The 27375-nt window shown below is 41.8% G+C and overlaps 2 protein-coding genes and 1 pseudogene across 17 annotated transcripts in view; 1 reads left to right on the top strand and 2 right to left on the bottom strand.

The window, feature by feature from the left end:
• Positions 1 to 340: 340 nt before the first annotated feature.
• LOC112261687 lies at positions 341 to 12124 on the bottom strand (annotated as a pseudogene).
• A 255-nt stretch (positions 12125 to 12379) lies between these two features.
• Positions 12380 to 23699, top strand: ckba (creatine kinase, brain a). 3 transcript variants are annotated; one of them, XM_024437227.1, is made up of 8 exons: positions 12380 to 12405; positions 20004 to 20191; positions 20330 to 20484; positions 20631 to 20763; positions 22295 to 22466; positions 22759 to 22882; positions 23045 to 23234; positions 23402 to 23699. In XM_024437227.1, exons 1-8 carry the CDS (start codon positions 12395 to 12397, stop codon positions 23578 to 23580), a joined length of 1152 nt encoding a protein of 383 aa, XP_024292995.1. In that variant the 5' UTR covers positions 12380 to 12394; the 3' UTR covers positions 23581 to 23699. The 3 variants fall into 3 exon arrangements, with proteins under 3 accessions (XP_024292995.1, XP_024292996.1, XP_024292997.1); XM_024437228.2 differs by lacking the exons at positions 12380 to 12405; positions 20004 to 20191 and adding exons at positions 17712 to 17833; positions 18474 to 18675; XM_024437229.2 differs by lacking the exons at positions 12380 to 12405; positions 20004 to 20191 and adding an exon at positions 17743 to 17833.
• A 67-nt stretch (positions 23700 to 23766) lies between these two features.
• Positions 23767 to 27375, bottom strand: part of LOC112261684 (MAP/microtubule affinity-regulating kinase 3) — a 32384-nt gene continuing 28775 nt past the window's right edge. For 6 of the 14 annotated variants that reach the window (XM_024437214.2, XM_024437212.2, XM_024437215.2 and 3 more), the window contains 2 exons: positions 24896 to 24940; positions 23767 to 24511 (listed from right to left, as the gene is read on the bottom strand). In XM_024437214.2, the coding sequence (XP_024292982.1) occupies positions 24166 to 24511; positions 24896 to 24940 (391 nt within the window). In that variant the 3' untranslated portion in view covers positions 23767 to 24165. Of the gene's footprint in view, positions 26650 to 27375 lie in introns of all 14 variants that reach the window. The other 8 variants (XM_024437220.2, XM_024437218.2, XM_024437223.2 and 5 more) reach the window with 3 other exon arrangements.

The raw sequence follows: 27375 nt of genomic DNA, 5'->3' as shown, positions 1-27375 counted from the left end.
GATAAATTAAGAAGTATACGAGTTTCATTTAAGGACCAAAACATATACAGCTGTGCCATACAGCTTGCAAAATAGCTGTGAAGAGATTTGATGTACCGATTCCATGGCACATGGTTTATGAACTGATACAATGACACTTGATTCAAAACCGTCCCAGCTCTGCAGATGTTGCTGCAAAGAGAGAATAATTTGATCATTTGTTTTGGTACTGTCCATATGTAGGTTGTTTTTAGTTACAGGTTCTGGAATGGCTGAAGAATTGAAACATTTACCTGGAGCCAACTCTGCAAATAGCACTGCTGAGTGATTTGAAAAGTCCTAGTCAATCAAGCAATAATACTCTTAGCAAAAATGTTCATCTTTAATTTACAATCTGTTGAAACTATGAGAACAGAAAGGTTCAGAAGTTTTGTGAAACATCACAGCTGAAACATATGGCAAATACAAATCAAAACTACATGGTCTTCAGAGATACATTGGGTTGAGGGTAGTTGAAGGATGGGACTAAAAACAAAAGATATATATTACATTAGTTATGTCTAAGCTGGAAATAGAAGCCTAAGTGTCGTTGTCCATTAGTTTACTCCAATTTGAATAGGGGTGGTAGGGTTAGGGGAAAATAAGTGTTAAACCCACTGATATTTTTTTAATTTTTTTTATTAGCAGACCTGTACACAAACTCATTGGTCATGTGTGATGAGTACAGACAATGTACAAAATCATTGGGCAGAGGTTTTCCTTTGTGTAATAGTCTGTTTCTTCTACAGTAAAATGGTTTACAGTCCCTCACACAGAGGAAGAGAGGGAAGTAGAGCACATCTGCACCTCCTCCTCCCAGCCTGAATGGCTGCCATTCCTCTGCCTGTTTTGGTCTGGAGCCACAGCTCTGTCCAGTAATGAAGATAATAGCACACCATAAGTTAAAGAAAACATATCACAGTACAACTAAGGCAGTAGAAAGGATAGTAAGGTGCTTACTCCGCAGAGGGTGATGCTGTAACGAGGCTGAGACAAAACACCATCTCCCAAACACAAAACAAATATGTTTAGAAACAAACTGGGTAGTAATGGGAGATTGTAACCATCAATTGGAAATAAGGTAGTATTACTTCAATCCTGAATGATGCAAGAAGATATCGGTGGCATGATAAGAGTGATTGTACATAACAGACTAAGAGCATATCTCAGACAGCGCTCCACAGCCCTGTGTAGAGACTCTCAGCTGCCTATTAATAAAATCCCATTTAGCTTTCTCTTCCCTCCGTGAGAGTGTTTGAGTATGTGTGGGTACGTGTGTATGCACACATTCATCAAAGGCCACAGAAGACTAAAACAGCAGCAATTTCTCAATCACGTCTCTCCCGAAGAGGATGTCGACTGTGAAATGTAGAGTTTTAGCTGAGCAGGGGAGAGGAAGGGAAATACAGGAAATCAGTCTGTGAACAGAGGTTTTCCACCCAGGTCAAGTTAGGACTCAAGTCACCAGCAATGTATTTAGATCTTGGAGTTCTCCTGACATAGCCTCCTAGACCAACGGTATCTACAACCTCCAGCAGTCAGTCCTCTACACCCGGGGTTTGGTGGCAAAGGTGAAGTAGCCTGTGTGCCCTGCCATCTCCCTGGGGGGCAAAGTTGTCTTAGAGAACAGAGGTCCCCGGGTGTCGGTGGGGATCTCCAGGGGCCGGTCAGTACCAAAGGCTGGTAGGGGGAGCATGACGGTGCGCACGTCATGCACCTTCAGCAGAACCTCCAGAGTGCTGATGGCCTCGAAACCATCATCAGCCAGCGCCTCACACGTCTTCTGCACCTGCTCAATAAATGGGGAGGAGCACACACACACACGTCCCCCTGCAGAGGGAGAGAGAGAATGAGACAGGGGGATTACAGGATGGAGACAAAGGGTAAATCAAACAAAAGGGAGTCAATTATTCTGTTTGAATCTCACACACTTTGCTTCTAGGCAATTTCTATGTAAACGTCCTGAGTTTCTATGTAAACGTCATCCCTAATGGAGAATCCTCTAGCTATGTTTAAGATTATTTTTCAACGCCGATAAATTATTAAATTTGTAATAATGACAATTATAACAATACTGAATGAACACTTATTTTAAGTTAATATAATACATCAATAAAATCAATTTAGCCTCAAATAAATAATGAAACATGTTCAATTTGGTTAAAAAAAAAAGCAAAAACAAAGTGTTGGAGAAGAAAGTAAAAGTGCAATATGTGCCATGTAAAAAAGCTAACGTTTAAGTTCTTTGCTCAGAACACGAGAACATATAAAAGCTGGTGGTTCCTTTTAACATGGGTCTTCAATATTCCCAGGTAACAAGTTTTAGGTTGTAGTTATTATAGGAAATATAGGACTCTCTCTATATGATTTGTATTTCATATACCTTTGACTATTGGATGTTCTTATAGGCACTTTAGCATTGCCAGTGTAACAGTATAGCTTCCGTCCCTCTCCTCGCTCCTGCCTGGGCTCGAACCAGGAACACATCGACAACAGCCACCTTCGAAGCAGCGTTACCCATGCAAAGCAAGGGGAACAACTACTCCAAGTCTCAGAGCGAGTGACTTCTGAAACGCTATTAGCGCACACCCCGCTAACTAGCTAGCCATTTCACATCATTTACACCAGCCTAATCTCAGGAGTTGATAGGCTTGAAGTCATAAACAGCGCAATGCTTGAAGCATTGTAAAGAGCTGCTTGCAAAAAGCACTAAAGTGCTGTTTGAATGAATGCTTACGAGCCTGCTGGTGTATACCATCGCTCAGTCAAACTGCTGTATCAAATCATAGACTTAATTATAACACAGAAATATGAGCCTTAGGTCATTAATATGGTCGAATCCGGAAACTATCATCTCGAAAACAAACCGTTTATTCTTTCAGTGAAATACGGAACAGTTCCGTATTTTATCTAACAGGTGGTACCCATAAATCTAAATATTCCTGGTACATTGCACAACCTTCAATGTTGTCATAATTAAGTAAAATTCTGGCAAATTAATTTGCAACGAGCCAGGCAGCCCAAACTGTTGCATATACCCTGACTCTGCGTGCAATGAACGCAAGAGAAGTGACCATTTCACCTGGTTAATAATTACCTGCTAACTTGAATTTCTTTTAGCTAAATACGCAGGTTTAAAAAAAGATCTGTGTATTGATTTTAAGGCATTGATGTTTACAGTCGTGCAACAATTGTGCTTTTTTCGCAAATGCGCTTTTGTTAAATCATCCCCCGTTTGGCAAAGTTGGCTGTCTTTAAGAAATAGTCTCCACACAGTGAGCCAGGCGGCCCAAACTGCTGCATATACCCTGACTCTGTTGCAAGAGAAGAGACACAATTTTCCTCGTTAAAAGAAATTCAGGTTAGCAGGCAATATTAACTAAATATGCAGGTTTAAAAATATATACACTTGTGTATTGATTTGAAGCCAAGTGTTAAATGCTGAGCTGTAATTGATGAACAGCATTCGTACATAGGTATTCCTCTTGTCCAGATGGGTCAGGGCAGTGTGACAGCGCTGTCTGTGGACCTATTGGGGCGGTAAGCAAATTGGAGTGGGTCTAGGGTGTCAGGTAGGGTGGATGTGATATGATCCTTGACTCGTCTCTCAAAGCACTTCATGATGACGGAAGTGAGTGCTACGGGGCAATAGTCGTTTAGCTCAGTTACCTTAGCTTTCTTGGGAACAGGAACAATGGTGGCCCGCTTGAAGCATGTGGGAACAGCAGACTGGGATAGGGATTGATTGAATAGGTCCGTAAACACCAGCCAGCAGTCTGCACATTCTCTGATGACGCGGGTAGGGATGCCGTCTGGGCTGGCAGCCTTGCGAGGTTTAACACGTTTAAATGTTTTGCTTCCGTTGGCTGCGGTGAAGGAGAGCCCGCAGGTTTTGGTAGTGGGCCATGTCAGTGGCACCCTATTGTGCTCAAAGCGAGCAAAGAAGTTGTTTAGTTTGTCTGGGAGCAAGTCATGGGCGTCCGCGACGAGGCTGGTTTTCTTTTTGTAATCCGTGATTGACTGTAGACCCTGCCACATACGGCTCGTGTCAGAGTTGTTAAATTGCGACTCTACTTTGGCTCTACACTGACGCTTAGCTAGATTGATAGCCTTGGAGGGAATAGCTACACTGTTTGTATTCAGTCATGTTTCCGTTCGTCTTGCCATGATTAAAAGCAGTGGTACGCGCTTTCAGTTTTGCGCGAATGCTGCTATCAATCCATGGTTTCTGGTTGGGGAAGGCTTTAGTCTCTATTGGTACAACATTACCGATGCATTTGCTAATAAACTCGCTCACCGAATCTGCGTGTACATCAATGTGGTTGTCTGAGGTTATCCAGAACATGTCCCAGTAAACGTGATCGACACAATCTTGAAATGTGGAATCAGACTGTTCAGACCAGCGTTGAACAGACCTGAGCACGGGCGTTTCCGGTTTTAGTTTCTGTCTATAGGCTGGGAGCAACAAAATGGAGTTGTGGTCAGATTTGCCAAAAGGAGGGCAAGCTTTGTATGCGTAACAGAAGTTAGAGTAGCAATGTTCCAGAATTTTGCCAGCCCGGGTCGTGCATTTGATATGCTGATAAAATTTAGGAAGCCTTGTTTTCAGATTAGCCTTGATAAAATCCCCAGCTACAATAAATGCAGCCTCAGGATATGTGGTTTCCAGTTTACATAGAGTCCAATGAAGTTCTTTCAGGGCCGGCGAGGTGTCTGCGTGGGGGGGGGATATACACGGCTGTGATTATACTGAAGTATAATTACCAAGCATTTCATAAGTGTCAAAGGCTTTTGACAATTACATGAAGTTGATGCAAAGAATCAATATTTGCAGTGTTGACCCTTCTTTTTCAAGACCTCTGCAATCCGACCTGGCATGCTGTCAATTAACTTCTGGGCCACATCCTGACTGATGGCAACCCATTCTTGCAAAAATCAATGCTTGGGAGTTTGTCAGAATTTGTGGGTTTTTGTTTGTCCACCCACCTCTTGAGGATTGACCACAAGTTCCCAATGGGATTAAGGTCTGGAGAGTTTCCTGGCCATGGACCCAAAATATCAAGGTTTTGTTCCCCGAGCCACTTAGTTATCACGTTTGCCTTAAGGCAAGGTGCTCCATCATGCTGGAAAAGGCATTGTTCGTCACCAAACTGTTCCTGGATGGTTGGGAGAAGTTGCTCTCGGAGGATGTGTTGGTACCATTCTTTATTCATGGCTGTGTTCTTATGCAAAATTGTGAGTGAGCACACTCCCTTGGCTGAGAAGCAACCCCACAAATGGTCTCAGGATGCTTTACCGTTGGCATGACACAGGACTGATGGTAGCTCTTACGTCTTCTACGGAGAAGATTTTTTCCGGATGCCACAAACAATCGGAAAGGGGATTCAGAGAAAATGACTTTACCCCAGTCCTCAGCAGTCCAATCCCTGTACCTTTTGCAGAATATCAGTCTGTCCCGGATATTTTTCCTGGAGAGAAGTGGCTTCTTTGCTGCCCTTCTTGACACCAGGCCATCCTCCAAAAGTCTTCGCCTCATGTGCGTGCAGATGCACTCACACCTGCCTGCGGTCATTCCTCAGCAAGCTCTGTACTGGTGGGGCCCCGGTCCCGCATCTGAAGCAACTTTAGGAGACGGTCCTGGCGCTTGCTGGACTTTCTTGGGTGCCCTGGGTGCTCTCCTTGAAGTTCTTGATGATCCGATAAATGGTTGATTTAGGTGCAATCTTACTGGCAGCAATATCCTTGCCTGTGAAGCCCCTTTTGTGCAAAGCAATGATGACGGAACGTGTTTCCTTGCAGGTAATCATGGTTGACAGAGGAAGAACAATGATTCCAAGCACCACCCTCCTTTTGAAGCTTCCAGTCTGTTATTCGAACTCAATCAGCATGACAGAGTTATCTCCTGCCTTCTCCTCGTCAACACTCACACCTGTGTTAACGAGAGAATCACTGATATGCTGGTCCTTTTGTGGCAGACCTGAAATGCAGTGGAAATGTTTTTTTTTTTTTGTGGATTCAGTTGATTTGAATGGCAAAGAGGGACTTTGCAATTAATTGCAATTCATCTGATCACTCTTCATAACATTCTGGAGTATATGCAAATTGCCATCATATAAACTGAGGTAGCAGACTGAAAATGTATATTTGTGTCACTCTCAAAACCTTTGGCCACGACTGTATATACCGTCTACTGCATCTTGCCTATGCCATTCGGCCATCGCTCATCCATATATTTATATGTACATATTAATTCCTTTACACTTGTATGTATAAGGTAGTTGTGAAATTGTTAGATATTACTGCACGGACGGAACTAGAAACAGAAGCATTTCGCTACACTCACATTAACAGCAACCATCATTGATTGAGAGAAGCAGAAGAGGTGGAGCTAGTGGTGATCAGGCTGTCAACAACACTGATCCAAGGAGTGTGTGAAAGCTACTGTTCAAGGTATTTGACAACTAGTCAAAATATATCACGGGCCAGGTCAGCCGTGCATACTGACACTGCATAGAGAGGTCAGTAACAAACAAGGTTGGGCCAATTGTCTCATCTTCAAGTAGGGACATTGTGTGTGTTGTGTGGCCAGGTCTAAATCAGGTTAAGAGGGTTGTGTAGGGACAGATTGAGTGAAAGGGGTTGGAGCAGAACAAATGCAGTGGGAGAGAGAGGGACAGGTCTGCCACTCATGAGCAGTGGTGTAAAGTACTTAAGTAAAACATAGTTGGAGGTAATATGTACTTTAAAATGTATTTTTTTGACTACTTTAACTTCACTACTTTCCTTAACAAAATATTGTACTTTTTACTCTACATTTTCATTGCCACCCAAAAGTACTCGTTACAATTTGAATGCTTAGCAGGACAGGGGGGGGAAAAAAAGTCAAATTCACACACCTAGTCATCCCTCCTGCCTCTGATCTGGCAGACTCACTAAACCGACATGCTTTATTTGTAAATGATGTCTCAGTGTGAAGCCATCTTTCAGTAAATGTAAAAAACAAGAAAATGGTACCATATGGTTTGCTTAATAAGGAATTTTAAATGATTTATACTCAAGTACATTTTAGCAATTCTATTTACTTTTGATACTTAAGTATATTTTCAACCAAATACTTTTATTCAAATAGAACTTTACTGGGTGACTTTTACTTGAGTCATTTTCTGTTAAGGTATCTTTACTTTTACTCAAGTATGACAGTTGGGTACTTTTTCCACCACTGCTCATGAGTTTAGTTTACCAGGATCACAGCAGATCCACTTAACCCAGGATCATCTCCTCCTCTGGCCAAAACCTGGACGTGCAACACTCAGGCTCCAGGGAGAAGAATGTGTGTGTGTGTGTGTGTTTCTATGGTGACAAGGAAGCAGTGACAGGACCAGTGTTGAACTTCACAGAACTGAAAGAGCCGAGGCAGAACGTGTGTACGAATACATGAGTAGAATCAAACACACAAGACTATGCATGCGTTTCCACTGAGATAATGCATCCAGAGAAAGCCTACACACATCATTAACTAACATCCAAGAATGTGTGCAAAATGCAAAGGATTTCCCTCTAAATACAAGCCCCACAGCAGGGTATGAGAGCAGCTTGCCAAGATATCTTCATTAACCTGGAGAGACTGAGTAAAGCATGCAGCCTAAATCACACGCCTATTACAGAAGCCTAGGTCTCACTGTGAGAAGACTTGATTTTAGATTTAACAGTGTAGGAACAGTGAGGTGGCTTTTTTGCCTTACAAATAAAACAAGCAACACAAGCAGACATTTACTATTAAGTGCCACACACACACACACACACACACACACACACACAGTAGAAGAAAAGTAATATATTAGACAAGCACTCACAAAAAAAAAACTGTCTAATCTTGGAAATGTGGGATCTCTTAGATAGCGGACGTTCCATTGACAAACAAGAGCAGCCTTTCTCCTGCTAGACAGCTCTAAAGACATCCCCCATTGGCCCCATGTCTCCTGGAAGAGGGGAGGGGGGGGGTCTGTGCCAGGATACAGGGTCTTCGGAGCACAGCTTCTCTAAATAAAAAGGGGCAGGCCACTGGCCAATTTTTTTTAAAGAATTACAGTGAGAAAAAAAGAAATTCTTCACATTCTGCCCCTTACCCTGGTTCTCAGATAGCATGACCAAATTTAAAGCAGGGGAAAGGAAAACACACTTTTATTATTAGTGGTTATACAAGCTCTGTGCAGGAGCATGTGAAGCTCACAGGGGCAGTATAATTGACTGGTCAACTGCTGGACACCCTCGGCTGAAGCACAGAGACACAGCTCCATAGTGTTCAGTCCTCTAGAGTGAATGAGAGCGAGATGGGGAACTGGGGATACCTAGTCAGTTATACAACTGAATGCATTCAACTGAAATGTGTCTTCCACATTTAACCCAACCCTTTTGAATGAAAGAGGTGCAGGGGGCTGCCTTAAATCGACATCAACGGCACCCGGGGAAAAGGCAGAAGGACATATTTTTACCTTGTCAGCTCAGGGATTCGATCCAGCAACCTTTTGGTTACAGGCCTAATGCTCCTACCCGTCAGGCTACCGGCCAGACTCAAGTCTCTAAGACTGGAACAGAGGGAAATAAATTGTGCCTTGCCTAAAGGAGACTCATGCAACCTCTCCCTACAGCACATAACCCTGTATGGTCATGGGACTAATTCTATATCCAGATATCTGGCTGTGTGTGTAAGGGGGAGTCAGATAGCTAAAGAGGAATATGCAGAAGTGAAACCATAAAAGGGAGGAGTGAAACAACTACTGCAGGAGAAAATGTAGGAAAGGGTGCTGGAGTCTTTGCATTGTTGCTAGTCCATGTGCCACATTCCATTTCTTATGGAGGCTTCCGTTTAATAAGATGATCAGTTCATGGGCCTCAGGATTATAAAAATCAACTCAATCTTTTACAAAGCAGTTCATAAACCAGTGATCCAAAGTAAGTAACTGTACTAAGCTAGGGTTATGTGAATAATAGCCCTGATGCATTCTATGCATGTCCCACCTTTAGCCCACGAACACACACGCTCGCAGAGACTGACCACCCAACTAAGCCACAAACTTGCCCCCACTGCACCATGGGCGTGGTCTGCACGGAGAACACTGCATGCACTTTAATCAGGTCACTTTATTCTGTGTCCGTGTGACATGGAAGAAACAAACAGGGAGGAACCCATGCGAGCCAAGGACCCATTTAATAAGCACTCTGCAGACCCAGATCAAAATACAATATGGAAGAGTGCACTACACCGCCAGGGAACAAAGGCTTGCTGGGATTTCAGAGTGGACAGGCCAAAGTCATGTTATTGGGACCATGTTTTTGGCTTTCTCCACACACAACCTCGTGTCTTACCCTGCCTCCTCATGGCAATCTTGGCATGTTGGACGGCCTCCCAGGGAGAGGGGATATCACCCTCCTTGCAGATGTCCTGGTTACGGACGGTAGCCTACGCGGTGCTCCCTGAACTCCTCCGCCACCTTCTCAGCATGCTGCTGGTGGAACTCCAGTGTGCAGGTGGCCTGTGGGCGCAGGATGGCGTGGGACAGAGACCTGCTGCCCATACCTACAACCACAACAAAACAAACAGGGAATGGGTTAAGAAAGGGTATGCGACGAGTGGCAGTGTCATAGATGGCTGGCATTTTCACAACGAGAAATGTCAAAAACAGATCAATACCATTTTCATGTCATATTCCATAAACGTGTCTGATGTACAGTACATAGAGTTTGTGTAGTTGTGCAAACATCAAAATAGTAATCAAATATTGGACTGTACATCATACTATATGACCACAACAATACTTGCTGTTGTCTGATTGCGTCTGAAGCGATCTTGTGACACGTGGTTAGTGCAGGGGGACATGGTGATGGGCTACAGTGACCCTTTCTCCTCCCATTGCATCACTGCTGCTTTTGTTCTCATGGCAACAATGGGTGCAATGTTTACCCCACAGCGGCACATTGACTTGCTAAACGCCACGTCGTTTGACCGACCGGATGACTGACGTCAGAGCCAGGGGCACAGACAAGTGCCTGGTAACTACTTACTGCATGTAATCTGATGCTGTGTGTGGGTAGTGTTATTGCATGGTAAGCCATTTCCCAGGCTTTGTAGTTTACTCCCCAATTTCATTCACAACTCTGCTCCAGTGTGTGTGATGTTCTACTATGACAATCCTTAAGCACTATGGGGATAGCTTCAAATCGCAAGTATGCAAAACATCCAGTCACCTTCCATGGTAATATCAAGCAGGAACATTCCCTCAGGGTACACGAAGGCCTAAGCATGGAGTACACTGAGGACACATTACTTACATATTCCACTGTAAAAAAAAAAGTATCAAATAATCACACACACTACCGGTCAAAAGTTTTTGGACACCTAATCATTCAGGAGTTACTTTCTTTTTATATCCCAGGACAAATGAGTTAGCTAGCTAAATTGCCATGAATGTTTAATGCTTTTCGACAGCGCTCCCAGTCTAGTCAGCATGTAATCCCGGCAGCAGGATGGAGCCTGGTCAGCGGGCAGCAGAGGGAAGAAATTGAACATGAGAGGCAGCAGAACATAACAGGAGACCTTGTGCTTGTGCTAGCCTGCTGAACTTCAGTGCAATCTAGCCACAAGGTGACTCCTCTAGTGACTGAATTCTCCCTACAACACATGGTGCACACAGAACAGGCAACTGATAATCACCTATCACTGCCTGTTTACATTGCTCAGTCCCAAAGTCGCTCAAGACAAAATAAGTCAACCCTGATATTAATAAGTGCTTATCAGCAGATAGGCTCATTGCAACACTGCAGGAAATGTTGCGGCTCCCCATTATGCCAGGGAGGGCGAGTGGAGGATGAGCAAACAGTTTGTTCATAGATACGCCGTTGAGTCGGCACACACATTTACCGATGTTCCATCAATAACCTGCCCGACTGGGAAGGAACAGAACAGCAGTAAAGCATGATGAAGCACTGCAGCAAGAGCAGCCGTCTGCCTCCAGACACATACACACGGCCAAGGCTGCAGCAGCCATCCATTAACCACCCACACACAATCATTTTTCTTCTGAAATTAATTCAACCGGTGGACACTCCTTACCGGGGGAGATTTCTAGATGGTACTACTGTGGTGTTCCATCTCACGTCTAGTTCAGATCATTCTCATGACTGACCGCTTTACTGAATTTGTCAAGAGAGAAAGCTGAAGTAGAATTTGATACCTGTGGGCACTCGAAGTCTAAGAAATGGGATATAAAACTCCACACGGTGTGTCCCAGTGAAAACAGACATCAACGGCTTTCTTCAAAGGTAGATAATCATGACAACTTGACATGCATCATCAAAAGCCAAGTGTGATGTTGTCCCCGCCACTTAGCTCGAGTGAGAGCTTTCACTAACTGGCCCCTCTGTTACAAGAATCATTGGTGTCAAATTTAGCCTTTTGTTGTTGAGTGCGTGGTTTCCCACTAGTCTATGACACATTCCTCCTCCAGGTCCCCTCTCTGTGACCCTCTCCTACATGGACATGAAACATGCAATCCATACTGTATGTCATATGCTAAGCAGTTATTCTGTGAAACGGTGACATTTGGGAAAGTTTCAAATTATTCATGTCCTCCGATAAAGTAGCTTACACAAAGTTGGAAATCAGCAGGTTTTGTCCCTCTCACCAGTTTCACAAACGACAGAGCCAGGCTTGAGCTCCAGCATCATGATAATGTTGGCAATGTCTATTGTGTAGGGGCAGGTTGAGGGTCCACAGCTCAGGGGTGGGGTGCATCACATAGATCAAGAGACCATTGTGCCAAAGCGCTGGCCTAGGTCCTTGGAGTAGCAAATGACTCCATATCGTGTCTGTGTTTGGGAACCCTGCTGCACCTTGACTGGCATCATAAGTCATAACCCAGGAAGATAATGGCAACATCACCCTCCTGGATAAACTCTGAATACTCTACAAAACTCATGTCTTCTATCACAGGGGGGAACCAAGGTAAAGAGTTCCAGATGTTATCACCACAAAGACTATCAAAAAGAGTGGAAACTAGTGAACATTTCCCCCCATGACAAACATAACACTATTCACAAATGCATAAAAATACAAGCTTGTACAATGTATTGGGCGACATAGCGGTGTTAAGCTAAACATTAGTTGTCTCCTGTAGTTAGGTGGTCTGGACATCAAAATCCCTCCAAAATGAGTTTGTTTATTTTCATACTCAGAACAGTTGCACGTGCGAGTTGTATATTTTGTTTTAAAAACAAGTATCATTTAAATCTAAACGACCGTTGTTTATTTTCGAATTAGAACAGTGGAGAAACTTTACTTCAGTTATTTGACTGCCTCCACCTAAGAACAGCCACAACCATGGAGAAAATGTAAGTGAAAAACAGTTTGTTCATATTAAAAGTACATACCTAGCGAAGACATTAGTAAATTAACAAATCTAGTTAAATGCAATTTAGCAACCTTTCATCGTTAGCTAGCTTGGTTCGACAACAAATGTAATATTGCTTTTCCAAGTACACTATTCGGCAACTTCACTGTGCAAAACTTCTCAATGTTATGGGGGGAGCAATCAAGACGCCATTCATTAGTTAGCTAGCTAGATAACATTAGCTAAAGTCAGGCAATGAACAGTCACGGCAACGAACGTGTTAGCAAACTTTGACCCGCCATAAACGTAGCTACTTGGAACTAACTCTAGTAACGTTACTGTATAAAAGCGAAGTAAAGATCATATTCGAAGTGATTTATATGTCGAAAGGTTAATGATTCAGCCTTGTTAGCTAACTTACTTGCTGTTCACATGCTCTCGCAGATCGCACATGTGGATTTGTTAGATACCACTGAGACTGACCAGACGAGACTTCGGTTCATTCGCAGTAATCCACTGAATCGTGCAATGAATGAGGCAGTTCAGGTGGTATATACATCTGCGAAAAGGCGCACACGCGGTGCTTTTTAAATGCTCTTCAACAGCTGCGCTGTGCAGGCTCAAGTTGATGACGTTTAGGATTTCGTAAAATGGCAGAACAAGCAATTTAGTGAATCATAATTGACTTTCAGCCTTTTTCACGACAGCCCTATATTTGTTAATGAATCCCTAGGAATTGCAAACAGTTTGAGCAAATAATAGTTAGGTCTATTTACATGCGCCAAAGAAGGTCAGTTCATAGCTTTTGGGACAACATCTGTGTATTGAGTGGACTGACACCACTCAGGGAGTCCAACCAACACACTGACTCTCGATGTTGTGTCCCAAAGCTAGTCAGTTCATATAATTTTACATGGGATAAAAACAGAGAATCATTGAGGCCACTAGGGGGAAAAATGCAGTTTTAGCAGGGGCAGCGCCAGGGCCAGATTAAGAAAGCATTAAACAGATATATTACATTTACATAAGTATTCAGACCCTTTACTCAGTACTTTGTTGAAGCACCTTTGGCAGCGATTACAGCATTGAGTCTTCATGGGTATGACGCTACAAGCTTGGCACACCCGTATTTGGGGATTTTCTCCCATTCTTCACTGCAGATCCTCAAGCTCTGTCGGGTTGGATGGGGAGCGTCACTGCACAGCTATTTTCAGGTCTCTCCAGAGATGTTCGATCGGGTTCAAGTCCGGACTCTGGCTGGGCCACTCAAGGACATTCAGAGACTTGTCCCGAAGCCACTCCTGCGTTGTCTTGGCAGTGTGCTTAGGGTTGTTCTCCTGTTGGAAGGTCCTGAGCACTCTGGTGCAGGTTTTCATCAAGGATCTCTCTGTACTTCGCTCTGTTAATCATTTCCTCAATCCTGACTAGTCTCCCAGTCCCTTCCTCTGAAAAACATCCCCACAGCATGATGCTGCTACCATCATGCTTCACCGTAGGGATGGTGCCAGGTTTCCTCCAGATGTGACGCTTGGCAAACTCCAAGCAGGCTGTCATGTGCCTTTTACTGTGGAGTGGCTTCCGTCTGGCCACTCTACCATAAAAGCCTGATTGGTAGAGTGCTGCAGAGATGGTTGTCCTTCTGGAAGGTTCTCGATGGTCAGAGTGACCATCAGATTCTTGATCACCTCCCTGACCAAGGCCTTTCTCCCCTGACTGCTCAGTTTGGCCAGGCAGCTAGCACAAGAAAGTGTCTTGGTGGTTCGAAACTTCTTCCATTTAAGAATGATGGAGGCCACTGTGTTCTTGGGGACCTTCAATGCTGCAGAAATGTTTTGGTACCCTTCCCCAGATCTGTGCCTCAACACAATCCTGTCTTGGTGCTCTACAGACAATTCCTTTGACCTCATGGCTTGGTTTTTGCTCTGACATGCACTGTCAACTGTGGGACCTTATATAGACAGGTGTGTGCCTTTCCATGTCGAATCAATTCAATTTACCACAGGTGGACTCCAATCAAGTTGTAGAAACATCTCAAGGATGATCAATGGAAACAGGATGCACCTGAGCTCAATTTCAAGTCTCATAACAAAGGGTCTGAATACTTATGTAAATAAGGTATCTGTTTTTTTGTTTCAATACATTTAAAAAAAATTCTAAAGCTTGTTTTTGCTGTGTCATTATGGGGTATTGTGTGTAGATTGCTGAGGATTTAAACATGTAAAATGTATTTTAGATTAAGACTGTAACGTAACAAAATATGGGAAAAGTCAAGGGGTCTGAATACTTTCCGAATGCACTGTATATTATTATGCAGTAAAAACTTTTTTTTCTTCAATAATCAGTTACCCAATCAAGGCAGGGCCAGTTACCCAATCATGGCAGGCCTCCTCCCCCCCATCTGAAGATTAGCAGAGCGGCAGCAGCAGGCTGTCTAAACTCATTGTGAGTGGGCTCCTGAATCTTCCTGTGGTTGGCAGTTGCTGTAAAAAGATATATATATATATATATATATATATATATATATATATATATATATATATATATATATATATATATATATATACACATTACATATAATATATACTGTATATATATGATATATATATGATATATATATACACACATATACACATATATACACACACATATATACACACATATATATATTACATATAATATATACTGTATATATAATATATATACACATATATATATACACATATATACTCACACATATATATATATATATATATGCAAATATATACACACATATATATATATTACATATAATATAATGTATATATTATATATATACATATATATTTATAGTACATATAATATATATATTACATATAATATATACTATATATAATATATACACACACACATATATATATACATACACATATATATATATATATATATATATATATACACAAATATATATACACACATATATATATTACATATAATATATACTGTATATATAATATACATACATATATATATATATATATATATATATATATATATACACACACATATAGATACACACACATATATATACACATATTTACACATATATATTACATATAATATAAATACACATATATATATACACACATATACACATATATATTTCTGTATATACATACATATTACTGTATACATTTCCTTTATTTTATTTTAGCTGCCTCTTGGGCCCTTCAGCCCCGGTAAGTCCCTGCATTAACCTGGCCTTGGGCAGTGCCATTGAGAGCTTCCACCATGCTTATTAATTTCAAAGTAGTCAACTGGGTGGGGATTCATATGGGTTGTAACCTCAATGGCACTGCCCATGCTGTCACAGACGCTCTCATGCCATAGATATGAAGATAAGCCCTCTATTTTTAAAAATCACATTTTTACATTGTTATATCATATGTATAACCGTAAAAGGTCCAATGCAGCCATTTTTTTTATCTCAATATTAAATCATTTCTGGATAACAATGGTCAAAAAGAAGAAGAAAAAATGTCTTCTTAGCAAAGAGCAATTCCTCAAGCAAGAATTTCACTAGGACTGTCTGGGAGTGGTCTGAGTGGGGAGGGGCTAGCTGTTACTGGTAGAGAGGTTTGGAACTCTCTTTCTTATTGGTCCCTTAACTCATTTACCGCCTGGTGATGTCATCTCACCAAAAACAGGCTGAAATTTCAGGTGGTCGTTTCAAACAGCTCTTACACTAAAAGGGCATTATCATCATTTTCACACTTTCACATTATCCCAACCTCATAGTATGGAAATATATATTTAAACAGAGGAAAATCACAATTTTGACTGCACTGGGCCTTTAAACCTCTTAGATGTAAAGTACCCTGTTTTGGGGACCTGCGTGGTCCAGGTACCGGTTCCGACTGACATTTTTCGCTTATAAATCGTTATGTGGACACCATAGATTGAGCAGTAGCCCTGATTCTCATGGACACATGTCTCTTCTGCCTGTATGAAGCAAGATGTGAAATCTGACACCACTTGAAGCTGGGATGTCCCTCCTACAATTTAATTCACTCTTCCGACTGTCCATCAACTCCTGGCTGAACCCTAGGTCACAGCCACTAACAATGCATATGTCTGGAATCCTTACATCGTAATGAGATGTTCACAGCGATGGGGGCAGACGTTTTGATCAAGAGAGACCTTCAGAAGATATGCACATTTTCTCTAACAGTAAATAGACTAATGTATTTTACAGTTATAAGGAAGGTTAAATCTTATAGTTAGTTATTTTAGAAATTGATTATACTATATTTAGACAAAATATAATTCATTTAAAGTCTTATTCATACAGTTTTGTTGAATAGGAAATACATCATATAAAATATTTCATATTTTTATCATATTTGTACTGTGTACCTGAGTTTGTGTCCTCAAAAGTGACTACACCTCAGCAATGTATAAAAAAAAAAGTCAACCTTTCTTGGAGTATGCACATTACTTTTGGGGATTAAGTAGATTACATTTTCGATTACATGTAGTTACATATAAAAGGTTTCAAGAGAAAAGTGTGAAGGCGAAGGTAAGGGAACATCTAAAAACTGCAATCCGGTATAGTACCAGTAGGTATTAGATGGAGCTTCCTGGCCCCACCCACCTGTGGGTAAAACAATCTGTGGTTACCTAGGTAACTAAATTAGCTCACAGCAAAAACTTTCAAATGCAGTTTTCTTTTTGTTTGCTTGTTTTAACCAATTACAAACTACATTCAAGAAAAGTACATGTCTAAATATGACTTTTCAACATTGCTTGCTCCCTAGAATTCTCACTACTTAGAAAAACGTAATACTGTAGGGCTTCTCTCATGCCCTTTTCTTGACAATGCTAGCAGCCATGTGAGTGAGTGCTAGCTAGTTACCAACCTGACTATAAAGCTACAAGTAGTGAGGAGTTACAAATAGACTAAACTAAACAAGTTAAATGTCTTACCTGTGATTAAACGTTTTCAACATGCATAGCTAGCTATGTGTAGCCTACTTGGACACCTGATCCCAACATTTCCCAGTCTTCCACACAGAATTAGCCTGTACATTGAATAACACAGCAGCATTTCGGAATGTTTTGTTATTTATGTATAACTATAAATATACTACTAAGTTGCCTGTTTTAAATTGGGGGTCAATTGGAAAGAACGTTTGTTTTGTGGGCGCAGTCGAAGGGGATTCCTTATTTTTTACATTAATACAACTCGGAGTATAGCCTAGTGTTCGACCAATAGAATGAATGGAATCCAAACACTGACCAATGGGAGCCGAGTTCGCCTACTATAAAGAACCATCTCCAAGACCATTTTCCTCTACTGGAGAACCAAATAACGTTGGTGATTGCGCGTCACGGTCGGAAAAATAGGGATCTTTGTGTCTTCCCCTAGTAGTAGTGACCAGCCTCGGCAGCAGGTAGGACCCCTATTTCTACTCACTCGAGGATGATCAGAATGGCATCAGTGGTTTTAACCCCAAATCAGAACATTAGTGACTCATTAGCAAATACTTTTTTACGTTTTTAGCAGAGGCTAGATTTAAAAGGATATCATTCATATATTTTACATATTTCGGGGAAATATCGATAATAGACAACGCAAAAAAGTAATATCTGTAGCCGTGATCGAGCCGGAGACCTCGTTATGTTGATGATCTTGCTCTAGTCTAGTGTGCCGCACCTGTTATTATCTCGCATAGCCTACCCTACTTTACTGTTCTGAACGACTTGGATTTAACAAGCAAAATACCACTCTAGACTAGAGCTCTGTGAAATAGTTAGTTGGCTTGGAATGACACTGCTGCGCAATCTTTAGCATTTGACTTGCATTCCATCACTCCGCCTCTAGAGTAAAGGGATCTTTTTTATTTTAGCAACTTTCTGTCGATATTTTCCTCTAGCCTATATAATCGTGACTGTCTTTCGGTGCATTCGCTTACTACACAATGCGCATATTTATCCATGCAGTCGCATAATAAAACAACTATATGACAGTTATGTTGTACTATTTTCAAGCTCACATTCACCCGTTTTTCCTCCACTCCGTGTTGCGTCCAGGGATCAGCCATGCCTTTCGGAAACACCCACAACGTGCTAAAGCTGAAGTATGCTTCTAGTGAGGAGTACCCAGATCTCAGCCAGCACAACAATCATATGGCCAAGATCTTGACCCCTGCCATCTACGAGCGTCTAAGGAGCAAACAAACTCCCAGTGGATTTACATTGGATGATGTCATTCAAACCGGGATTGATAACCCAGGTAAAGACCCATGCAGCGTTCAACCATCAAGCCATGTGTTCTGCCTCTTCAAAGTGCGTTTAGTGAGGGCGTCCAGTACAGAGATGTTCACAAGTCTTTGAGGTAAAGGTCAAGCCATTGCCAACAGGGACTTTCTGCCTGCCGTGGGTTATCAAATCAAATATATTTGTCACATACACATCACATCACATACACATGGTTAGCAGATGTTAATGCGAGTGTAGCGAAATGCTTGTGCTTCTAGTTCCGACAATGCAGTAATAACCAACGAGTAATATAACCTAACAATTCCAAAACTACTACCTTATACACAAGTGTAAAGGGATAAAGAATATGTACATAAAGATATGAATGAGTGATGGTACAGAACGGCATAGGTCTTGCAAATAATTCCCTACATTATTTTTGGGAACAATTAAATACATTTAAAGTTAGTTGCCAAACACTGTCATAATTATATAATTTACAGCATATTTAAATGACATGATTTAACATACACACTAGTTACTTGCTTGTTTTAACAAGCTTTACTTAAGATTAACGTTTGCTTGTTCCTGTCGTTTAACTACATAGCAGTAGCATACACAATGTCCGCTCAATCAAAAGGACAAAGTGCAAATATGAGTAAGTACTATTCTCCCATTGAAATAGATACATCCTTGTCTGCATATTTTTTTGTGGCACGCAGATGTTCTAGAACACTTTTCAGCCCTCTGTATCAAACTACTTTCTGTTACAATGCCGCCTGTTCCATGTTATCTGACAGAATGCACAACAAACGTATCCCAGTACTGACCTTCATTGTTCACGAGTCTCATCTAGAGGTCAAGTCTCAAGTCAATTGATCATAAGTCAAGTCGCAAGTCTTTTTCTTTGTGACTCGAGTCTGACTCACTCGAGTTTCCATCTTTGCTCCAGCATCACACTCTAGGGAGGCGCTCATACATTTTTGTTCTGCACAGTGACCTTGTTGATGGATTATATAACTCTATATGAGTCTGTAATCAATAGGAAGAAGGATGCGTGTATTCCATTGGCCTGCATCCATACCAAATGCCCAAAGCACAATGGTTCAATGATTCGTTTCAGGTAGCCTTTCAAATTCTGCTGGGAATAATGCTTGTTGGTCTAGCATACCATAATAATGTATCAATACAGACACTATCATTGATTGTCACTGCAATAAGTGACAATCTGGTGACTCCATCTGAACTAAAATGGTATAGTCCAACCCTTTTTGAGGGGAACTGAGGCGCTGAGTAGATAGTCCAAATGCATTTAAGCATAGCAGGTGGCTTACCCTGTAGAATGTGTGTGTTATTGTTCAGCAATGATAAAATGGCTAAACTGACCATCAAGAGGCTGTCACCTGAGGAGGAGTTCCCTGACCTAAGCCAGCACAACAACCACATGGCCAAGGTCTTAACCCAGGACATGTACACCAAACTCCGAGACCGTGCCACCCCCAACGGCTTCACCATAGATGGTGTCATTCAGACGGGGATTGATAATCCTGGTAAAACGAACCCATCCTGAGTCTGACTCCGCCTTTGGAGTCTGATGAAATGTTATCTATTATTTATTGAGGTTGTTAATGTTTGTCATGCTCTACAATTTGTCTCCTAATTGACTCCCCTGTTTGTTTTTACCCCAGGCCATCCCTTCATCATGACTGTGGGCTGTGTGGCTGGAGATGAGGAGACGTACGAGGTCTTCAAGGAGCTGCTGGATCCCATCATTGAGGACAGACATGGAGGATACAAGCCTACAGACAAGCACAAGACTGACCTCAACCCAGACAACCTGAAGGTACTGCCCTCTAAATGGGTACCTGTTTGACTGTGGTATAAGGCAAATGTTCAACTGTGTACCCTGCAGGAAACTAGACCAGTGTTGTCAGGTTACAGGTAACTCGAGGATAACTTTGTTTTCATTTTGTTTTTGTTTTTTTACAGGGTGGAGATGACCTGGACCCCAACTATGTCATTAGCTCCCGTGTCCGAACAGGCAGGAGCATCCGTGGGTTCTGCCTGCCCCCACACTGCAGCCGTGGAGAGCGAAGGGGTGTTGAGAAAATGTCAGTCGAAGGTACTTACCTCAACCCACCTAAAAGTCTATCAAGATGGACTGAACATATTTTCTAAATGTTTTTACCCAATAAATTGTGAAGATGGGAAGTGTAGAAACAATGTCTTGAGGGGTTGGGATGGTGTGTTTAATGCATGGTAGAATTGTAGACAGATGAACTAGAATTGTGTTTGAACTGTGGGGTGGAGCGGTGCAGAGATTTGCAATCCAGTACTGCAGTAGGGTCTGGGGCTCTGAGTGGATGCCAGCCTAGAATGATGCCAGTTCCCTCTTGCAACATTACTGTGTGGAGGGTCCCCTCTAGTGGTGAACTATGTGAATTTATATGTCTGTTACTGACAAAAGATGACTTCAGACCAAGGGTAATCATATACCAGGAGTATTTATTTAAAAAACATATTTGTACACTTATCTATTTTTCCACAGAGGTAGTGCAGGGGATCTGTGAAAAAATATTAAAATGTATTTAAAAAAAGTGGGAAACTATTCAATGTTTTATGACTTTTACTAGCAACAAGACTAGACTCATTTTGAATTACATACCTAAATGGAAAAGAGGTAAATCATCTCTCTAAACTTTATTTCTCAACTCCTAATAGTGCAAATTGCATTCAATGGAGTATCTGACATAGGGTTTGACTGGTAATCACAGGTGCTTTTTTTTCACGGCAAGTGCTGGCTGCTGGTAAGCGTTCTTGAATTGGAAATCAATTTGCACATGGCAAACCTTTGTTTAAACAGTTGCTAATAGCGACCATGTTTGGCGCAGAGCTGGCACAATTATGGTATAGTCTTAATATATACATTTTAGGAGAAGGGGGGTTCCAACTTTATATACAAGTGTGGATATGTAGTTGACCTAATTAATTTCCAAAAGTTCTAATTTGTCAGACATTTGTTTTTGAGAAAGGAGTGTCACCAAAGTGGCGTTGTATGAATTGGGTAAGCTTACGATGTATTTGAAAGGGGGATACCTAATCAGTTGTACAACTGAAATGTGTCTTCTGCATTTATGTATGTCTAAATGATGCATACAAGCTCAAAACACTTAAACAAAAATGACAATTATTACTATCTATGGTCATTTGCATGACAATCGTTACCCAAATGTCAGTTGTCACAGCCCTAGTTGGAGTTACCTTTCTAGCTAATGTTAGTTGACACTGCTTCCAATTATAATGTGGGGATGTCAAAATAATAACACTATCTACCAAACCCATTCAATTTAAAATGTTGATTTATACTTGTCCTTTCCATTATTATTCACCGGACGACAAGGCGTGGGGGGAAAGAAACACATTTTGACATGATCTGGGTCCCTGGACAAGGAAACATTGACAACCTCTGCTTTAGACTGCAGATCACTGTCTGGACATACTTCTATACATTGAATTGATCCTTTCTTCCTTGAGGTAATTTCTGGTTGTAAAACAACTAGATTGAAAGCCATGTAATGAAGACTGCACATTCACTCATCCAGTAAGCTCATACAGAGCCAATGTATCTGACATCTGATTTTGTTCCTCTGCAGCTCTGGACTCCCTGTCCGGTGACCTGAAGGGGAAGTACTATGCCCTGAAGAACATGACAGATGCTGAGCAGCAGCAGCTAATTGATGACCACTTTCTGTTTGACAAGCCTGTGTCTCCTCTGCTGCTGGCCTCTGGCATGGCCCGGGACTGGCCTGATGGCAGGGGTATCTGGTGAGAGGACGGTTTTTCATTCTCACACTTCTAGGTTTCCTCAAAGGTATTAGAATTTGGTTTTGTTCTAACTCACCAGTCTCTTTCTCACTTCTCCAACCTTACTTTATTCAAGTAAATGACTGCTGGAAGGGAATGGTAAATTCTCAAATGACCTCTAACTAGATGTACCTTAATCTTTGCTAAGTCAGAGGGTAAAAGTTAATAAGTTTATACACTGGTGGTGGCATAAGCCATTGTCCATGACCTTGTAAGAGGACCATATAACATCTATTTATTCTAATCGGTCAAGGCACAACGATACCAAGACCTTTCTGGTCTGGGTCAATGAGGAGGACCACCTGCGTGTCATCTCCATGCAGAAGGGTGGCAACATGAAGGAGGTGTTCAACCGTTTCTGCACTGGCCTCACAAAGGTGAGAGTGAATATCTGAGGAATACCTTCAAGGTTTAGAGAATTTAAATAAGGATAATTTGCTGTTGCCATATTAAAAATGCTCTGTGTAAAAACATGCTGGCAATGATCAATCAATGGTGTTTGTATTACTTTCCTTAAAATTTGACACTCTTTTCCTCAGATTGAAACCCTGTTTAAAGATAAGGGCACTTCATTCATGTGGAATGAGCACTTGGGCTACGTTCTCACCTGCCCATCCAACCTGGGCACAGGGCTACGTGCTGGAGTCCACGTCAAGATCCCCAACATGAGCAAGCATGCCAAATTTGAGGAAGTGCTCAAGAGGCTAAGGCTCCAGAAACGTGGAACCGGTAAAACATTTATCCATCACAGAACCAGATATCTACTTTTGTTTGTTCGCTGTTGCTCAGGGTAACTTACAAGCACATTAAGGCGGTAGTTCTAGCGTGAAAGCTGTAATTTCTCGAAGGAGTATTGTAGCTGTTAAGTCCATCTTCTGACGTTGTCTCCATTCCAGGTGGGGTGGACACCGCAGCTGTGGGTGGCACCTTCGACATCTCCAACGCAGACCGCCTGGGCTTCTCTGAGGTGGAGCTGGTGCAAATGGTTGTGGACGGTGTCAAGCTGCTGGTTGAGATGGAGAAGAAGCTGGAGAAGGGACAGTCTATTGATGACCTCATGCCTGCCCAGAAGTGACACTCTTGATTGCCTCCCCCTTGTCATCTGAATGTGACATCCTGGAATGTACTCTGTAATAAACAGCACTTACACTCTCATTGAAAGAGGACATCTGAAAATAAAAACAGTTTCTTCCATGTTTTGATTCTATTTCTTTCCCCATTTGATGTTGCACATCCTCATTTAGAACTAAAATGTACTGAGTCAAGTTGACAATTTTATTGACATGGGTGTTCTTACCTAATGAACATTTACATAAATTCCACCTAAAATCAAACTGAGTATAACAATGTGTAGCTGTCTTGAAAGTAAGATACATTATTTACACTGAAAACAAAGATAACTTTAATGAAATAAATAAAGACAAAGCTTTGTCCATTTTCACAGCATGACCAACTATATTCAATTTGTTATGATGGTCTAACATGACCAGAATATATACTGTAGCTATTAGTAATTCAGTGATTATTGTATAGCGGAATGCTTTTGGCATTTTATCATTCAATACATACTGTATTTTTGTGGAGGGGGGAAAAAAAATGGAAACTGCTACTTTATTCATTGTACAGCTTAAATACTTTCCAGACAGTTTTACCCTTTCGTTCATAGCTTTAACTCGTTGGCGACTTTAGATGCAATGTTTTTAAAAGTGATGGATGAGCCTGATATCCTCTTGAATCTCACGCCATTGAGGGAGAGGCGGGGCAGCTTGCACACCTCCATCTCCCATTGGACAAGGTTCTCAGCATGTCCATCACCATGGACACAGAGCAGTAGGAAACACTCTTGCTGTTCATAATCGCAGTTGTTGGCGTTGAGCACCTTGCGTATCTCTTCCATGATGTCGCAAGGCTCCATGGAGCTGGTGGTCCTCATACTCCAAGTGAATCTGAGGGAGCGGGGTTTACCGTCTTTACTTTCCCCTTTCTGATCCCCAGGTACATTGCGACTGATAAGAGGGAGAAAAAGAAGTTGAATTATCTAAAGCTCTGCATTTTCCCCTAGGTTTAGTCATTGTCATATCTGTTTATGGCTCGGTATCATGAATAGACAAACTAATGCAAGGTGTTGATCAAATTAGCAAAGCATACAGTAAACAGATGGTCATGCAGCACACGAGGAGCACACCACTCAATGAGGAAACCACAAAATAACCACACCCTTCATCACATACAGAGACCACTTCTATGGGGGAAAAGGTGAGGGAGAAGGACCTATGGATAGACAGATGGGACTACTGGTTGACTGACAGAATGGAGAACAGAGCTGGGAGTGAAATGATATCAAGCCTGTCAGAAATATCAGGTTGCGAAAGCAACAACATACACCTCACCTTGAGCCCTCAAATCTCCCGTTTCTCTCAAACTCGGTTGAGACTCTGACAGTTGTAGAGGAAGCAGAGCAAGATTAGGAAAAAGAGAAAAAACACATGTGGACTTCCAAAGAGAGTATTTTGTCATTTCAAGGATGAGAGATATATAACATACAGTGAGCTCCAAAAGTATTGGGACATTTGTTGTTTTGGCTCTGTACTCTAGCACTTTGGATTTGAAATGACAATGACTAATTTGAAGGTATTTTCATCCATATCGGGTGAACCGTTTAGAAATTACAGCACGTTTTGTACATAGTCCTCCCCACCCCATTATCGGGGACTATAAGTATTGGAACAAATTCACTTATTTATATTAAAGTAGTAAATAGTTCATTGTTCCCAAATTCACAACACGCAAAGCTCGACTCTATACATTTGTTGGATGCATTTGATGTTTGTTTTGGTTGTGTTTCAGATGATTTTGTAGTACCCAATAGAAATGAATTGTAAATAATGTATTGTGTGTCATTTTGGAGTCACTTTTATTGTAAATAAGAATATGTTTTTAAACACTTCTACATTCATGTGGATTCATTGTTATTCACAATTAATTTAGGATTATCCGTAATCATGGTAGCATCCACATTGGTGTAGAAGTATTTAGAAACAAGAAAGCCACCACCAAATAACTATAACCTCAATATGGAAGTGTTGACATGAACCCTGTGCAGAATCAATGGGAAAAGAGACTTTGAACTGGTCACACTGATCAGTCTCGCCGGTGTTCAAACTAACAAAAAGTGCTTCAACAGACCACATAGAGCAAGGGGATACAGGAATGGAAATGTGTTGAGTGACGGTATGACAGCTTGGATACGTTTCTTGACATGACGAGATTCACCCAAACAAGACAAAAACAAAACCATACAGTGGAACTATAGTCCACACACCCACACGTCTAATACACACATTGTGTATTAGGGTCAGTGCATGCAGACTGGGGCTGTTGTGGGAGCTCTCATGCAGTCTATTCTCGAGGTTGACAGACAGCAGGACAGAGGTCCTCTAGACATCCTCTAACATGTCCCATGTTTCTTCCCTCTATGTGACACTGGTTATATTTAGAGGAGAGGGGGTTGGCTTGAAAGACAATTAGGCAAGCAGTTACAGGGCCATTGTCGGACTGCATACCATGTCCACAGACCCTAATGAGTTTTGTGCTGCAGACATGCAGACTAGCTCTGAAATGAGTCTACAGGAGGGTAGAGAAAGTTTGATTCCTGGAGGGTTTAGTTAGTGGGCAAGAACGAAGCCTCTAGCCAGTGGGATGAGGGACAAGAGAAGTACTGAGACTGTATCTGGGGCTGGGAGTGTCACATACACATTCTAGAGAGAAGGGAATGTGACCATGTAACCATGTTGTATATGAGTTTGTTCTCTCCACACAGAACTCTGACATACAAAGTTGAGCCTAACTCTTGTGGGGACATAAGGGTTGAAATGATCCCTTACTTTAGGTCTCCATCTGCGACTTCCTATAACGTTCTATATCTTCCGCTCTTGAAAAGCGTGTATTTTTTACGGATACATGAAAAGAGAGTAAGAAAAAATGACATGATCACAGGCCGATAATGCCAGGATGACGAGGAAGAGGAAAAGAGAAGAGGAGAGATGAGTGGACAGAAGACTTACTAAGAGTCTTTGCTCCCTGGGAAGAAGGGATGGCAGGCCCTGATTTGGCCGTCTGCCGTTTGGCCGGGTCAATACTGACCCTGAGGGGAGGAAGAGCAATGAAAGGTCCAAGGTTAAAGGGCACAGAAAGGTCAGGGAGACATTGGCACACAGCAATACAAAAGTGAGGAGAAGTGTGAAGGGAGGGCAAAGCGCAAGAGATTCCCTGCTAAGACTTCCTTCCTTATACTTCAACCAATCGTTTCTAAGATGCTGTCGCAGAAATAAGAATCACTCGACAGAGAAATGAAATGAGTGACAAGGACATGGTGAAGGAAGAAAGATGGGAGGGTTGCAAATGTGACGGAACTTCCTGAGATGTAGAACTCCTGGTCGCCACTTGATCTCAGTGTGCCACTAAAGGCCTTTTCACACTGCATTGTTCTTAGCCCCAGGCTAAGGCTGGCCCTGGGCTATCTTATCCTGTGTTCACACAAGCATTTGTTCACCTAGGGATATTGGGCTAAGCTTCAGCCCTGGGCTAAGGATTCACACTTGTATTCCAAAGCCCTGGGCTAAAGGGGTCTACACAGAATATGCAAACGGAGCCGACGGAGCGTAACGCAGTGTGGAAATGTTGTTTTACATCACAAAAGGGGCAGTGCCACATGAAAATTGTAACACGCCATATCATTCCTTCCGAAACCGTGGGTGCAGTGTTGTGTGAAGTGCTTGACTTGGAATGAAATAGGTGCCGGTACTCATTTTGGGTACCAGTACAGTTTATATTTAGGTGCAGGAGCGCCACAATACTTTCAACCTAATAT

Source organism: Oncorhynchus tshawytscha, linkage group LG11, assembly GCF_018296145.1.
Source record: "Oncorhynchus tshawytscha isolate Ot180627B linkage group LG11, Otsh_v2.0, whole genome shotgun sequence".
Classification (NCBI taxonomy): domain Eukaryota; kingdom Metazoa; phylum Chordata; class Actinopteri; order Salmoniformes; family Salmonidae; genus Oncorhynchus; species Oncorhynchus tshawytscha.
The sequence above is the reverse complement of the archived record's forward strand: the minus strand, read 5'-3'. Positions and strand labels throughout refer to the sequence as shown.

Excerpts from the sequence above, each read along its gene's own strand:
- ckba (XM_024437227.1), top strand. Across the intron at positions 20,192-20,329 it reads GACGGGGATTGATAATCCTG|GCCATCCCTTCATCATGACT; the intron begins GTAAAACGAACC and ends TTTTTACCCCAG. Across the intron at positions 22,883-23,044 it reads TCTGCACTGGCCTCACAAAG|ATTGAAACCCTGTTTAAAGA; the intron begins GTGAGAGTGAAT and ends TCTTTTCCTCAG.